The sequence below is a fragment of the Microtus oregoni genome, unplaced genomic scaffold, assembly GCF_018167655.1.
Source record: "Microtus oregoni isolate MIOR12 unplaced genomic scaffold, Mior012 000054F_ref0000373, whole genome shotgun sequence".
Lineage (NCBI taxonomy): Eukaryota > Metazoa > Chordata > Mammalia > Rodentia > Cricetidae > Microtus > Microtus oregoni.
Genome location: NW_024543830.1, coordinates 1,544,568 through 1,562,289, shown reverse-complemented (window position 1 = coordinate 1,562,289; position 17,722 = coordinate 1,544,568). Strand labels below are relative to the sequence as shown.

The following is a 17,722-nucleotide window of genomic DNA, read 5'->3' as shown; positions in this document are numbered from 1 at the left end:
GTTCTGCAGACATTTCCATTATCCAATGTCTTTCTGCTGCTGTCGTTCCTTTCTCATTAGCGTTAAGAAAATTCAAGGTTAATAAAGCATTATGTAATCTATTTCTGGGAGTATTTTCGGTCCATTTCTGTTTGTTCAGCATATCCTTTATAGTACGATTTGATCTTTCTATAACTGCCTGACCTGTAGGATTATTTGGTATACTTGTAATGTGTTTTATATTATAATAATCAAAAAAGCATTTCATTTTCTTAGATACATATGCTGGACCATTATCTGTCTTTATTTGCGCGGGTATACCCATGATGGCCATAACTTCCAATAAATGTGTGATTACTGAATCAGTCTTTTCTGAGCTCAGGGCAGTAGCCCATTGAAAACCTGAATACGTGTCTATGGTGTGGTGTACATATTTTAATTTACCAAATTCCATAAAGTGGAACACATCCATCTGCCAGATTTCATTTCTCTTAGTGCCCTTTGGGTTACTCCCTTCAGGCAACAGTGTTTGATTATAGAAAGAACAAGTAGGACATCTCTTTATAATGTCCTTAGCTTGTTGCCAAGTAATGGAAAATTCTTTCTTTAGGCCTTTACTATTGACATGATGCTTCTTATGAAATTCTGAGGCCTGCAACACACTTCCGATCAATAATTGATCGATCTCAGCGTTGCCTTGGGCTAGAGGACCAGGCAGACCTGTATGAGACCGGATGTGTGTTATGTACATCGGACAAAGCCTGTTCCTGATTATGTCTTGTACCTGGATAAACAATGAAGTCAACTCTGTGTCATCTGGTATAAATTCAGCGGTTTCAATATGCAAGATAACTCTTTCTGCATATTGTGAATCTGTAACTATATTAAGAGGTTCTTTAAAATCCCTTAGCACCATAAGAATGGCATATAATTCTGCCTTCTGGACGGAATTATAAGGGCTTTGTTCCACCTTACTCAATTCATCTGACTTGTATGCTGCTTTCCCTGATTTATTTGCATCAGTATAGAACGTACGGGCTCCAGTTATTGGAGCATCACGTACAATTCTAGGAAGAACCCTAGAAGTTCTTTTTATGAGGTTAAGTCTACCACTTTTGGGATAGTTGCTATTAATTTCTCCCAAAAAATTAGCACAAGCTCTTTGCCACAGTTCATTGTCTTCCCATAACTTTTTTATTTCTTCAGTAGTAAAAGGCACTATAATTTCTGCTGGGTCTATACCTGCTAGTTGACGAAGTCTCAGCTTACCTTTTATAATTAATTCAGAGACTTTTTCCACATAAGTTTTTAATTTTTTACTTGGTTTATTAGGTATAAATATCCACTCTAAAATAATATCTACCCTCTGCATTAGAATCCCTGTAGGAGAAATTCTGGAAGGCAATATGACTAGGATGCAGCTAAGATTTGGGTTCACCCTATCCACATGTGCCTCCTGTAATTTTTCCTCAATCATTGTCAGTTCCTTTTCTGCTTCAGCTGTCAGTTTTCTTGTACTATTCAAATCTTTATCACCATCTAAGGTTTTGTTTAAATGAACTATTAGATCAGGTGTTATCCCAACAGCTGGTCGTAGACTGGAAATGTCTCCTAACAATCTTTGGAAGTCATTAAGGGTCTTTAACCGGTCTCTCCTAATTTGTGCCTTTTGCGTTTTAATTTTCTCTAACCTTATTCTATAACCTAGGTAATTAATAGAATTTCCTCTTTGAATCTTTTCAGGGGCAATTTGTAATCCCCACCTAGGCAAGACTTTCTTTACTTCTTCAAACATCCTTTCTAAAGTATCTTTATTTGAATCAGATAACAAGATGTCATCCATGTAATGATAAATTATGGACTTGGGGAATTGTTTATGAATTATTTCCAATGGCTTACTTACAAAATATTGGCACAATGTAGGACTATTGAGCATACCCTGTGGGAGGACAGTCCATTGATATCTCCTATTAGGCTGAGAATTATTATAAGTAGGCACTGTGAAGGCAAATTTTTCTCTATCCTTTTCTTGTAACGGTATAGTGAAAAACAATCTTTCAAATCAATAACTATAAGAGGCCATCCTTTTGGTAACAGAGAAGGCAAAGGAATTCCAGATTGTAGTGAGCCCATAGGTTGAATTACTTTGTTGACAGCTCTTAGATCTGTCACCATTCTCCATTTACCAGATTTCTTTTTTACAAATAACACAGGAGAATTCCAAGGGCTGGTTGATTCTTCAATGTGGTGAGCATCTAGTTGCTCCTGTACCAGCTGTTCCAATGCCTGTAGTTTATCTTCAGCTAGAGGCCACTGTTTGATCCATATTGGCTTCTCAGTTAGCCATTTTAAAGGTAAGGCTGTTGGTACCTCTAAAGGTTTGATATTTGCTGTATGTTCTTGTACAGCCTGAATGGCTGGTGACCTTTTTCCATAATACCTCATCATATCCTTCCCAGAATTATGAGTTCCTGGAACTACAGGAATGTTAATCTGGGTATTCCATTGCTGTAGCAGGTCACGGCCCCATAAATTTATGGCAATATTGGCTATATATGGCCTTAGTCTTCCTATTTGCCCTTCGGGCCCTATGCATTCAACCCATCTTGTGCTTTGTTTTACACGATATAGGGTTCCAATTCCCAGGAACTGAACATCTACCTTTTGAAGAGGCCAATTCGGATGCCAAGATTCTGGGGTAATGATACTTACATCTGCACCTGTGTCTAATAAGCCTTCAATAAAAGTGCCATTTATACAGACTCTTAGTTTTGGTCTTTGATCATTAATAGAAGTCTGCCAAAATATACGTTTACTCTGTCCTACTGGGTTTTTTGACTCATCCTCCACACGTATTTCATCATTTAGACCATTATTACTTTTTACAGCAGAAATTGGAGCTTTTAATTTTCTTGGTGAGGCACGTTCTCCACTGTGACTGGGAATGACTGGGCCACTGTTGGCTTGGGGACCTGCGAGAGGCCCCTCAAGGAGTTTCCCGATGGTATCGGGTTGCCTTGTTTGTCTGTTGTTGACCTGCATTCGTTGGACCAATGTCTGCCTTTACCGCATCTCCTACATATACCTGAAGGCCTAGGTCTCCTATTTTTGTCATTCCCAGAGGAGATAATATTCCTAGAAATTCTGTGCCTGCAATCCCTTTTCAGATGTCCTAATTTACCACAATTAAAACACCTGGCAGTTTGATGTCTCCTCATTGCTGTGGAAATTGCTTCTCCTACCCAAGATTCATCGTTATAGCTAAACGTCTCAACATTCATCGTATGCTGAATCCATTCATCCATAGGTGCTGATCTAGACTTTAAAGGACCAATTATCTTTTTGAATTCTATGTTTGCATTCTCAAAAGCTAGAGATTCAAGAAGTATTCGTCTAGCTTCTGGGTCTGTTACCCCTATGTCCAGAGCCTTAATTAATCTTTGCAAAAAGTCAATAAAGGGTTCTCTCTGTCCCTGCCTAATTCTGGTAAATGATTCAACCCTTTTTGCTGGATCTTATATCCTATTTCAAGCATTTAAAGCTGCTTGGTGACATAGACACAGTACTTCATATCATAAAGAGCTTGGACCTGTGGATCAGCGTATTCTCCTGCACCAAGAATTTGATCTTCCAAAAAAAAAAAAGTATTTGATCTTGGGAAACCTCGACACCTTTTGCTCTTCCTTGCTGTTCCATATGTTTGGATTCTTCTCTGAAATAAATTCCAAGCATCAAGGAAGGTCCATTATCTAAAACTGCAGACACTAACTGATGGAAATCATGGGGGGTAGCTCTAGCATTAGAAGCCCAAGTCCTTACCATTTCGTTTACATATGCAGAGTGCAAGCCAAAATTAACAATAGCTTGCTTAATTTCTTTTAGATCATTCATTGCTATTGGCGTCCGTCTAGCTTCTCTGACTCCCTTTGAGCCTTTAGAAGGTGACGCTTTGTCAGAATTAAGTATAGGGTATGCCGCTAAAACCTTGGGTAAGCCAGTTCTAATAGCTGGTTTTGGCATTGTTTCCTGTCCTTGTGCCTTATTACTCTGTTCACCAGCTCCAGTCATTTCTTCAGTCATTTCAAGTCTTTTTATTATTGTCTTTATTATTGTCTCTTTTGAATCCTGAATCTCCTGACCTGCATGAGTTTCTAGTAAAGATTGTATGGTTCTTAGGAGTGCCATGATCTTCCTAAATGATAGAATATGCAAAAGAATACTGAAACCTAGTAACCAGTAAATTAAGTTATCCCCATAGTCATATAAACCTTGCATGATATAACCCATTGTATTGGTAACCAGAACAGTAAAATTCGCCTTGGAAACGAAAACTGCCATATTACCTATTATCCAGCAGGTGGCGCTGTTCCCAAGTTGCAACGAAAACAGGGTCCTGTTTCAGAGTCTGCCTAGTATTTGTTAAAAACTGGAAAATGTAAGTTGCTCAACAAAGTAAATGTAATTAAATCAATTCCAGAGATGGAACCAGAAACCCAGGATCCAGGGGTAGAGAAGAGCAACCTGGAAGCCGCTTATGCCTCCACGTGACAGAGTCACCCTGAGGGGTTGCAGCTTTCAGCAACCGTGTTCTCTGGTTCGCGCCACTTAAGAGCTGTGCTTGCAAGGGAGATTTAAAAACGACTCAGAAAAGAGCAAACCATGCGGCAGAGACTACGCGGGCCTGTGGAGTTTAAATCCACATGGGGAGGCCAAGGCCGCCGCTGCAAGGCACAGGCGGTGGCTGAGGAAGGGAGGGCTCCCGCCAAGCCGAACGCACGGCTGGCAGCTGAGCGGGGAAAGGAGAGGTTCTAAAACCAAACGTTGGGTGCCAATCTGTTGAAATTAGAGCGGCGGGGCTGCCTCCCCGGCACCCCGGCCGCCTGCTCGGCTAGCTTATGCCCCGAAATAACAACACACAAACTGTATTCATTTAAACACTGCTTGGCCCATTTCTATCTAGCCTCTTCTAGGCTAATTCTCACATATTAATTTAGCCAATTTCTAATCATCTGTGTTGCGCCCCTAGGTGCGCTTACCGGGAAGATTCTAGCCTATATCCATCCTGGGTCGGAGCTTCATAGCGTGCGTCTGTCCAGGAGCCAGGAGCATGGCGTCTCTCTGAGGCGTCTGCTCCCAAGAGGAGAGCTGTCGAGTCTGAGCTCACTTTCTCTTCCTCCCAGCGTTATGTTCTGTTTACTCCTCCCACCTATCTTCTAACCAATAAAATGGGCCAAGGCAGTTCCTTATTAGCCAATGACCTTCCTCCATCATTTCCCCTTTTTCTGTTTAAACCAAAAAAAAAGGCTTTAACATAGCAAAATTACATATAACGAAACAGTTATCAAGTAAAAGTTACAATAATCTTTATCATAACTAAGGAAAACTATAACTATAACTAACTATTCTTAACTCCATCAAAGACTCCAGAAAGATACAATACTACCTAAGCAAACAAGAAAAAAGCAACTTTTAAAACTCTAGAAACGACAGAGACATCTCGGTGCCTGGACAGTCACCCAAAGTTCCTCTGTACCGTTGGGGCATCCATCTTCGGCCTACAGGCCCATAGTTTCCAGCAGACATTTCATTTCCACAAAGCAGGAAATTTCAAAGTCAGTTCAGTCACTATCTGTTGTGTCCTGCAGAATGTCTCGCAGACTCTTTCATGAATCAGGCACCCCGAAAGATCATCTCACCTTAGGCAAGTTCAGTAGTCCTCTCTCTGTGGGTTCTCTGTGTCCAGTTTATGCAATAGTCCAGGCAAGAGCAGTTTCTTGCCCAAATGGCTATCAAACTCCATAACGAGCCTCTTCGATGCCCATCTTCCTCTTGAAGTAGATTGGTGCTGCCAGGAGCAGAGTGTCTCATTGTCATGAAAAGTCCTAAGTTATTAAAACATTTAAAATGCCATATTCTATAATCTTTGAAAAATATGAAGAATGCCTATCTAAAATATATCTACGCACATCTAGAAATAAATATATATATAAAAAAAAAAAAAGAGTCAGAGTTTGCCCTGGCAGGACAGCCCAGAAAGCCGGCATTTTTAAACTGAAATTTTTTTCATGTAACTAAAATTCTTCTGTAAGTAACTTTTTTTTTAATATTTATTTATTTATTTATTATGTATACAATATTCTGTCTGTATGCCTGAAGGCCAGAAGAGGGCGCCAGACCTCTTTTACAGATGGTTGTGAGCCACCATGTGGTTGCTGGGAATTGAACTCAGGACCTTTGGAAGAGCAGGCAATGCTCTTAACCACTGAGCCATCTCTCCAGCCCTGTAAGTAACTTTTCCTTCTCAATTAAGGCTATTAATTTAGTCTGAAAGGCTGTTTGTGGGAGCGAAATGTTAGAAATTTAATTCTTTCCTTTATTAACAGTTTTCAAATTAAAGAATTGATGCCTTAGTTGTTTCCAGTGTTGTCCGGTACAACAATTGTTAATAGTTTATTTTTAATTACAGGTAAATTTCTAATTAAATGTGATTAAAAAAAAAAACATGTTACTATTTCTTCAGTGCTCAAATGATTGCATGTTTGACCAAAGGAAGTTCCTTCATGTCTGTTCCTATGTACTTTTGGTACCATCCATTAGCTTATGGGGCATTTCATTAAAACAAGATATCTTGGTCTCTTATGTAGACATGCCCTGCCTTGCTCTACCAGTCTTGGTTCTCCAGTGAGAAATAGCAGTCAAGATCACAGTCTGGGTGACAGGTGTCAGCACTGCTTGCAGGCCCATTTATTTGCCTGAACTTGATCAAGATTTTCAGGGAGACAGACAGATTTCTGGTTATCAGTGATTATACAAAGCACTCCTTTTATCAAACAAAAAACTCTATCCTTCATTTAATCTACTGCAATATACTTTAGCAACTGACTGTAGGACTCCAGCCATCTTTGAAATTTTATAGTACTGGAATAACTGAAAAAAGTTTGTTTTTACCTTTTTTTCTTTTTCTTTTTTGGTTTTTCAAGACAGGGTTTCTCTGTGCAACGGCCTTGACTGTCCTGGAACTCACTCTGTAGACCAGGCTGGCCTCGAACTCACAGAGATCCACCTGCCTCTGCCTCCTGAGTGCTGGGATTAAAGGTGTGCACCACCACCTGGCTTGTTCTCTACTTTTTTCAGTGTTTCTTTAGAAAAACTTAGGGTATTTTGTTGTTTAATTTTTATATGTTTGTATATCTGTGAATATGTATGTAAATATTGTGTGTGGTTATCTGGAAAGGCCAGCAGAGAGCATTGGGTACCCTGGAACTGGAGTTCCAGTGTGGGTGCCTTCTTTCTAAGTGCAGCAAGTGTTCTTACCTGCTGGACCATCTCCCCAGCCTGGACCTAGGGTATTCTTTTAATACTCTCCCTTCTCCATCATACTCAATCTTGTAGATAGAAGCCATTTTGTAAACCCTAGTTGAGAGTATTCTAGTTTTGATCAATGCAGTATAGAAGGTTGATTTTGAATACCTGTAATTTCTGGTTCCTACACAATATCAGATGAAGCTAGTCTGGGTGTGTGAGCAGATACAGGAAGAAGAGATACAGTCTTATTTGGTTCAGTCTTCCAACATCTTCTAGCTGTTTTATGAACACCTTGCCTATATGGGAAATGCTCTTAAAACCTGATTTTGTTACTACTGTTTGCTGCTGTGTGCTTTTTTTGTGATGTATGTGTATATATATATATATATATATATATATATATATATGTAATTTCACTGTGATTTATTTGCACATGAAATCTTTCAGCTTCTCATTTGTCATGTTAGGCTCTTAGTTTTCAGAGAGGATTGGTTCTTGTGAATATGCTGCTTGTCAACGTTTTCTGACTTTCATGGATATTGGGGACTGTAATTCTTAGGAAAGAGGTGTCCCCAGTTTATAACATAGATCATCTGAAAAATAGAAATAATTTGTGAATTCTGAATAGAATTGACAATGTTTTAAGCCCAAGAATTAAGCACAGAAATACACATATATAGATCCAAATACTTAGGAGACTGAGTCTAGGAGTTCAAGGCCATTGTAGATCCTGTCTCCAAAACAAATAAGAGTCAGAGGTTGGCAGATCCGGAGAGATGGCCTAGCAGCCAGCACTTGCTGAGAGGGCTCAGGTTTGGTTCCTATCATCCACATGGCTGCTGATAACCGCCTATCACTACATTCGTTGTGGATCTACATCTTCTGGCTTCCATGGGCACCAGTCACACAGATACACATGCAGGCAAAACACTCATACACATAAAATAAAATAAAAATAATTAATCAAAGGCTGAGATCTTGTGTGTATAGTAAAGTAAGCTGAGTCTGTGAACCTAGGTATCAGGTATGGTGAGATGACTCAGTGGGTAAAGTCTTTTTCCTCTAAGCCTGACAGCCTGAGTCTAATCCTTAGAAGAGAACTGATTCTCTGACCTCCACATGTCTCATCTCCTCCATCCCCATACACAGAGACACACACACAAACAGTAAATATTTTAAGTATTTTTTTAAAAATTGCTTTCATTTTATGATCTGTCTTATCAAGTATACTTTTTTTGTTTTTGTTTTTGTGTTTTCGAGACAGGGTTTCTCTGTAGCTTTGGAGCCTGTCCTGGAACTAGCTGGCCTTGAACTCAAAGAGATCCGCGTGCCTCTGCCTCCCAAGTGCTGGGATTAGAGGTGTGCGCCACCACTGCCTGGCAAGTATACTTTTTTAAAGTGATATAAAACACCTGTGTTGGGACTTGAGAGGTAACTCAGTTCTAAGCTATCCATTGTCTTTTCTGGTTTCTGTGGGCATCCTAATATATGTGGCATTCATTCACACAGACACACATACATACACATTAGTACAAAGAAGTTCAAAAAATACCTTTGTGCGATTAATTCATATTTGAAAAAGGAACTTTGGCACCACGGACAAAATATTGTCAGCTTGTGTTGGGAGATGTTCATAGAGGACAGCTATATTTGGGTTCACGTGTATGTATCCATGAGCAGCTTAAGGAGAGCTGTGGGTCTTGTAGTTTTTATGAAGCCAGGATGCAGAGTGTTTCCCTTTCCCCTTCTCATGCTTATACCTGCCCCATAGCATTGTCTGAACTTACTTTTTCTGAAACAACTCTCTCATGTTTAAACTTCAGGCTATTGCAGCAAAGGTTGGCATGGACAGTACAACAGTGAATTACTTTGCCTTATTTGAAGTGATCAATCATTCCTTTGGTAAGTGCTAATGGCTGTTACTATATTTTGTTTGGGGGTGTTTTATTCTAATACTCGTGGACAGAAACTGCTTTGCCAAAGAAGAGCTTTAGGACTCATAGCTTGCCTTCAGCAAGCAGACTCGGCAGATCTTGTAAAGGATTTCTGATCACTGTCCATCTACAATCTTTTGTCAGTAGACAGCAACTTTGATTCCAAAGGAGCAGCCATCTTCTTATTATTTTTCTTACTAACTCTCAGTGGCCTAATACACAGATATAAAGAATTGGTAAGATATCAGTATGCTTAGATTCTAATTTTATCCTTTCTAAGCTTTAGCCTCACTCTCTATAAAGGAGAGATACAGCAAGAACCGTCTTTTGCAGTGTTAGAAAGCCAAGAAAGGACTTAGCAAGCAAGTGTAGGGATTAGGAGTAGTAAACTGAGGGTGGTGGAACACGCCACCGTGGTCCCACCCGGGGTGTGGGGGAGCCAGGCTCTTTGGATGCTACTCAGAGGATGGCTAGACTGTGTAAATGCCTTGGGGCTTGGGAGTGGATGAGAAAGAAGTAATTTTCCGTTCTGCATAAATAAATGCAGTACATTGAGAATGGCCATTGGAGAGAATCCAGATGCCCAATAACTAGGTAGGAGTAGAGGCTGCTCTGAAGATGTTTGGTGGACTTAGCATGTCCACTTTGATGTTTGTAACTGAGCAGTTCATAGATCAAGCATTTTAACTGAATTTGGAGTTGGCGTCCATTGCAATCATGTTAGCTGGAAGACTTGTCATTCAAGCAATAGATTTCAGTCATTTGCTTCACTGGCCAGAGTCTTAGTTAGGAAGGATAGATTTGGCTGGATATGCAGTTATGTGTTCCTGAGGTAGAGTTTCTTGATGAGTTTGAGCTGACGCTGAAAATAATGGCAGCTACTATGTTAGTCTGCCTTGTACATCTCTACTTGGGAAGCTCCTAAATATCTCTCTACTTGAGCTTGCTTTATTTTGTCTTCTTCAGTACGTAAGCTGGCACCTAATGAATTTCCTCATAAACTCTACGTCCAGAATTACACATCAGCGGTGCCCGGCACCTGCCTGACTGTCCGCAAGTGGCTCTTTACCACAGAGGAAGAGGTCCTCTTAAATGACAATGACCTTGCTGTTACATACTTCTTTCATCAGGTGGGTAAATATGGCTTCCTCCTTTGTCTCTTGGTAGATAGCTGGTAATTTGACAATTCAGCGTGAATCCTTGAGTCTGAGTAACATTTAAAATACAGTGTATCCTGTTTCATAGGAGATAAAGGCTAGAGCTGTGCCAGAGTGTTTAAAAAGTTCACAGTTTTTAATCAATAAAATGAGTTCAGGGTTTTTAAAGCAGTATTATATATGCTGTGTGTCTGGGAAAAGCAAAATATCTGTTTTTTTTTTTCTTCTGTATTCTCATATAGTCAGCACAAAAGACTTCTGTGATGTTAGAGGGTATAGGGATTTCTCCCCCCCAGCAAGTGTGTGATTCTTCAGTGGATACCACCCGAGGCATCATTAAGTCTAATTTAGTTCTGACACTGTCTTCCTGAAAATATCAAATCTAAAGTCCTCAAACAGCCCCCATTTTCGACCTCGTTACAAGCGCTCTTAAACTACTCAACCCCTGGCTACAAATTGAGGTTCCCATGACCCCTCCCCCACCACACACACTGCTTCTGCTTTGAACAATTTGCTTAAACTGCTCCCAGACCTCAAATAACTTAGTATTTACCACTGTATTACAGAGGATATTTTAAAGAACATAAGGCTGGGTGGTGGTGGCGCACACCTTTAATCCCAGCACTTGGGAGGCAGAGGCAGGCAGATTTCTGTGAGTTCGAGGCCAGCCTTGTCTACAAGAGCTAGTTCCGGGACAGACTCCAAAGCTACAGAGAAACCCTGTTTTGAAAAAAAAAAAAAAAAAACCCTAAAATGGTCTAGAGCATAGGAACTTCCATCTTGGGAGACCTGGAAGTACACTGCCCTCCTGGCAGATGGATGAATTCTCATGTTCCCTGTCCTGCAAACTGGTCATGTTAAGTAATCCAGAGCTCCATCTTTTGGGTCTGTGTGTGTGTGAGAGAGAGAGAGAGGTACGTGATACATACACTCAAATGTAGTACAGATACTGTGGTTCAAATGCCCGTACACAAATATGCTGAGGCCAAGGCAGCACACAAGTTCCTTCCTATGTCATTCTCTGTGTTGTTGTCTTGAGACAAGCTTCTTCTTTTTGTTTTTCTTTTTCTTTCTTTGGCTTTTTTTTTTTTTTTTTTTTTTTTTGGTTTTTCGAGACAGGGTTTCTCTGTAGTTTTGGAGCCTGTCCTGGAACTAGCCAGGCTGGTCTCGAACTCACAGAGATCCACCTGCCTCTGCCTCCCGAGTGCTGGGATTAAAGGCGTGTGCCACCACCACCCGGCCTTTCTTTGGCTTTTTGAGACAGGGTTTCTCTGTAGCTTTGGAGCCTGTCCTGGAGCTAGCTCTTGTAGACCAGGCTGGCCTCGAACTCACAGAGATCCACCTGCCTCTGCCTCCCAAGTGCTGGGATTAAAGGCATGTGCCACCACCGCCGGGCTTTAATGTTACAGATAGTTATGTTACCATTTGGGTGCTGGGAACCAAATGTGACTCCTCTGTAAGAGTAGCAAGTGCTCCTAAACGGTGAGCCATCTCTCCAGTCCTGTATGAAGCTATTTATTTGTATGGTCTCTATGCTCACACAGCAAGCAGTTTACCAACTGAACTCTCTCCCTAGGACCTTCAGAGGGTCTCTTTATAGCCAACTCAAAGATAGACAAGGGAAAATTAGCACAGCCCCTCTAAGGACATTCAGGGCCTGGGAAATGGCTGGTGTGTAAGAGCAGTGGCTCTTGAGTCATAAACACTGACATTAAAAAGGTGAACATGCTTATGAACTCACAGACTGAGGTAGCATATACAGGGCCTGCTTGGGTCTGTACCAGGGCCTCTGTGTATATATTATGGCTTCCAGTTTAGTGTTTTTATGGGATTCCTGAATGTATCAACAGTTAGATTTTTTGGGCTTTTTTCCTTCTGTTTGTTTTTACCAATTCCGATGTATTAGCAGCTTTTGTTTTTCTTACATAATTTATTAGTATCCCTTAGAAGCCTGTTTGTTTTCTAATGAGAGACAGAAAGGGAGTGGATCCAGAGGGGAGGGAAAGGGAGGAATAGAGGGAGGGGAAACTGTAGTCAGGATATATTATGTGAGAAAAAATATCTTTATTTTGTTTGTTTGTTTTTGTTTTTCAAGACAGGGTTTCTCTGTGTAGCTTTGGAGCCTGGAATTAAAGATGTGTGCTACCACCACCCAGCTAAAGAAATCTATTTTTAATAAAAGAAAAGTATGAGCATAGCTGGGCATGGTGGCATACAACTTTAATCCTATCACTCTGGAGGCAAAGGCAGGTCTCAGAATTCCAGGACAGCCTGGTACACATAGTGAGTTCCAGGCCAGCCAAGGCTAAATAATAAAATCCTGTCTCAAAAAAAACCAACCAGGGGCTGGAGAGATGGCTCAGTGGTTAAGAGCATTGCCTGCTCTTCCAGAGGTCCTGAGTTCAATTCCCAGCAACCACATGGTGGCTCACAACCATCTGTAATGAGGTCTGGTGCTCTCTTCTGGCCTGCAGGCATACACACAAACAGAATATTGTATACATAATGAGTAAATAAATAAATATTTAAAAAAAATAGAAAAAAAACCAACCAGATGGGGACTGGAGAGATGGCTCAGTAGTTAAAAGCACGTACTGTTCTTCCAGAGGACCTGAGTTTGATTCCCAGAACCCTTGTCAAATAGCTCACAACCACCTATAATTCCAGCTTCAGGGAATCTGACACCATTGGCCTCTTTAAACACCTGCACCCATGTGCATATCTCCCCCTCTCTCTCCCAGACACATATGCATCCACATTTTTTTTTTAAGTTTTTCGAGACAGGGTTTCTGTTTGTAACAGTCCTGGCTGTCCTGGAAGTAGCTCTTGTAGACCCAGGCTGGCCTTAAACTCACAGAGATTCACCTATCTCTGCCTTTCAAGTGCTGGGATTAAAGGGTACAGCAGCACCACCCAGCTGATTTATTTACTTCTCTGCCCGCATGTATGCCTGAAGGCCAGAAGGGGACACCAGATGTGGGTACTGGGAATTGAACTCAGGACCTCTAGAAGAACAGCCACTACTCTTAACCACTGAGCCATATCTCCAGCCCACCAATGTGATATTTTGTGGAAGAGACAGATGATCAAGATCTTGTCAAACCTAAGTTATGACATAGGACCGGATAGTTAAGATACCTTTGAGGTGAAACTCTAAAGGTCTACTACTGGCTTTGCCTACTGAAAGCAAAGTACTTCTGGTGGTCCTTACGGCATTTGCTAGATCAGTAGCGGCATACCATGTGCCAAAAGATGTGTTAATCTGTTCAAGTAAGGACACCACATCTGGTACAGCTCCTGCAGTCAGAGTCACATTGGCTTGAGTTGGCAAGTCAACTGCCATTCTCCGTCATCCACCTGCCTTCTGAATGAGATGCGGGAACCACCTCCCCTACAACTTTCAAGTCCTGGATGGTGGCACAAATTTCTGCAATTCCTCCTGGTACGCAGTACTGGTTTGGGTTCACCATTTCCCTGGTAGGCGATTTCAGAGGCTTTCATTTGGCCTTTCCAACCATAATAGCCCTTACTCCACAGGTCAGGGAACCAATGGGGAATTCCGCCAACTTCTATCTATCCCAATTATACAATATAGAACTGAAGAAATAACCACAGACTGAGTTCTGAAACCCACTGAACCCACTGTGAGTTGGACTTTAGCCAAAACTCCATTAATCACCTGACCTCCATAAGCCCCTACTGTAGCTGGAGGGCCACAGTATTCTTGTTATCTCCAGGAATTGGTGTTCATTTAGAATGAGGATCTAATAGACCCTGGAATAGCCGAATGTTTCCTTTCTCCCAGTGTACAGTTACCCTTGTAAAAGGCCTTATGTCTGTCTGGAGAAGGACTGGAGAATGGCTAACTGTAAACCTTTAAGGTATTTTATCAAGTTCCTTCCTCAAGGGAACCAGGCTACCCCTTCATTCAAGGGGTTCTGGGTCTGCAAACTGGTTCAAGTCTGGTATTGGGTCACAGACTGAGATTTCCTTCTGCCAGTGTACCCTTTCTTACATTTGTTTGAGAATTTTTCTGCTTATACAAATTGAGCAAAAATGCAGTAGGCTTCTTATCTATTTCAAGCCTGGAAACACTATGGCTGATTAGTTAGTACCAAAGTCCATTCAAGTCGTGTCACCATAAAAACCATTTTGCCTGTGCTGACCATTACAGGACCATTATGGACCTTTCTTTGCCTGGGCTACCCATTATGGTAACTACCACTACTTTGCCTTTGGTGACCTTGAAGTGGACATTGGCAGGGTGTAATGGACCACCAACCAGCTCCCAAATAAAGACACGGAGACCTATTACTAGTTATGAATGCTCAGCCTTAGCTTACACTTGTTCCACTAGCGCTTACAACTTAATTTAACCTGTTTCTTTTCATCTGTGTTTTGCCTCGAGGTTCTTACCTTTCTTTCATTCTGTATGCCCTACTTTCCTGCTTCCTCTGTGTCTGACTGACTGGCAGTTGCCTGACTGGCTGTCCAGGGGCATCTCCCCTTTTCTCTCCCTCATTCTCTCTTCTCTCTCCTCCCGCCTAGAATCCTCCTACTTATTCTTTCTGCCTGCCAGCCCCACCTGTCTCTCTCCTGCGTAGCTATTGGCCATTTGGCTATTTATTAGACTAATTAGGCAAGGTGAACTGGCAACACATCTTTACATAATTAAACAAATGTAACACATCTTTACATAGTTAAATAGATGCAGCATAAACGAGTGCAAAGACCTTTACATAGGTAAAGTATTATTTTGTAACATAAACAAATGTAACACATCCTTACACAGTTAAAGTAATGTTCCACAACAGCTGGGAATAGAGCCAGGAGTTGATCCAGTCTCTTGACTTCAATCTTGAGCTCATTCTCTTTTCAGAGATTCTAGTAAGCCAGGTGTGGTGACACACTTCTGTATTCCCAGAACTCAGGTTTGAGGCAGGAGAAATATGAGTTAAAGACCAGTCTAGTCTACATGGTGATCTCCAAACAGGCCTGAGTGAGAAACTTTCTCAAGAAAAAAAGAAGTAAAACTATTAGAAATTATTTTTATCTTAGTATTACAACATCCTTGATTACCGCTATTATTCTATTCCTTCCTCATTTCTGTGTGTGTGCGCATTTACAGATCCATATCTATCTATCTCTATATGTATGCAAATATATCTATACACATATGTGTGTGCACCTATTTGGAGAGAGAGAACAAACATGCTTATTTTAGCCCCATTGCCTTAAGTTCAGCAGGTCTATGTCCTAAATGTATTTAGGCCACACCTATTCCTGTTCCTGACTTCATCTGAGAGACTTTCTTACTCAGCGCGCCAAGGAGTGTCTGCCTCTGGCTTCCCCGTAACCATGGTTACAGCTGCTCCTGTTCTGACTGCACATTGCACACTTGCACTTGGTTGTGTCATTGTTACCTTTAATAGATAATGTGTACTCTCTCTTCCTCCATGTATTTAAGTTTGCTCTTGACAAGAGAGTTCTCACATGCACCCTCCTTAAGTACTAGTTACTCTAATATTAAATACACCTGTGTGATGGCATTCACTCTGCAGCGATGATGGGGGGCTCCAGGTGAATGCAAGCTTTTCTGAAAATGCACCTGCATAATTTTCTTTCTTGGCCTTTGCTTTGTGATAGGCTGTTGATGATGTGAAGAAAGGTTACATTAAAGCAGAGGAGAAGTCTTACCAGTTACAGAAGCTGTTTGAACAAAGGAAAATGGTCATGGTAAGTCTGCGTCCAAATATTTTGATAAAATACCTTCATTACCTCTTAAATTTCTTGTCCTAGTCAGTTTTGAAAGGTACCACAACCTGTTCAGAGGCTTGATTAATTAAAAGAGGGAGCCTATAGACTTTGATGCAAAATCCCTTTGTATCTCCTCATTGATTACATCAGAAACTTAGATTATTATAATTCAATACATAATGTTGTTAATAATAATCAAACAGTATTCTTTTGTATGGAGATGTCATAAGACAAAGCTGGGAATAGTGATCCACTCTATAATCCTAGCACTCTGGAAGTGGGGACGGGAAGACAAGGTTGTCTTAGCTGCCTAGTGAGTTTAAGGGTCACATGAGTCCTGTCTCGGACCAGCACCAGAGTGATGTCTAAAACAATATGGGCTGGAGAGTTGGCTCTGTGGGTAAGAGCCCTTGGTGATGTTGCAGAGGATCTGAGTTTGATTCCTAACATGCACATGGCTGCTCACAACCGTCTGTAGTTTCAGTTCTAGAGAATCTGATGCCCTCTTCTGACCTTCTTGGGCGGTAGGCACACACATGCTGTACTTATATCCATGCAGGCAAAACACTCATACACATGAAATAAATAAATCTAAAAAAATCCTTAACATTATAATATAAATATTCTGTAAGAACCTAGTATTTGTATTTTTTTTTAAAGCTTTTAGTATTTATCTATTCTAGAGCATGTCTTAGTCCAGATTAGCCTAGAGCTTGGTATGTAGTCCAGGCTGGCCTCAGACTGTCAGTGTAGACCAGGTTAGCCTTGAGCTTATCTTGAATTTCCTATTTCAGCCTTCCATATGGTGAGACTACAGTTAGGTTTTTAACATTAACATTTAGTTTAGTCATGAGTTAGCAAGGTCATTACTTTTACAACTTATTTTTTCCATTTGTTTAGACAGTTATGCTCATTAGAGCTTTTTTAATGTGTCATTTCCTAGAATTGTATTTGATTTAGACACTACTGGCTTTGTGTAACTATTTAAATCTAAATTTGAAATTTAAAAAATTTATTTAAATTTATCTTATATGCATTGATCTGAAAGTGACAGATCCCTTGAAACTGGAGTTACAGACAGTTGTGAGCTGCCATGTGGGTACTGGGAATTGAATCTGGGTCCTCTGAAAGAGCAGTCAGTGCTCTTAACCACTGAGCCATCTCTCCAGTCCCTAAACTTGATTATTTAAAATTCATTCCTTTGGTTATACTGGCCACATTTTAAGTGTTAAGTAATTAGATGTGGCCAGTGGCTGCCATGTTGAACAGTACATGTATAGATCATTTTCAGCATTGCAGGAAGTTCTGTTGGATAGCACTATCTTGCATGTTCTTTAAATGTTTTAAAGTTAATTTTTATTTTGTATCTGCTGTAAATACAGTGAATGTTTAAAAAAAACTAGTAAAAATAAAAATAAAATGTAAAGAATATAAAAATTTCAGTCTTTTTAAATTTATAGTTATATATTTATAATATCATTATATAATTATATATAATATAGTTATAAATATATAAATTTATCAATTTCTCTCTTGGCAGATCACTTATAACTGTAATTTTTGCAGTATTCCATGTGTGTCACACAGGAC

General features: G+C 40.5%; 1 protein-coding gene across 2 annotated transcripts in view; it reads left to right on the top strand.

The window, feature by feature from the left end:
- Positions 1–17,722, top strand: part of LOC121437853 (sorting nexin-27) — a 100,049-nt gene that overhangs the window by 69,378 nt on the left and 12,949 nt on the right. For both annotated transcript variants that reach the window (XM_041637942.1, XM_041637943.1), the window contains exons 6-8: positions 9,108–9,186; positions 10,185–10,348; positions 16,022–16,111. In XM_041637942.1, the coding sequence (XP_041493876.1) occupies positions 9,108–9,186; positions 10,185–10,348; positions 16,022–16,111 (333 nt within the window). The remainder of the gene's footprint in view (positions 1–9,107; positions 9,187–10,184; positions 10,349–16,021; positions 16,112–17,722) is intronic.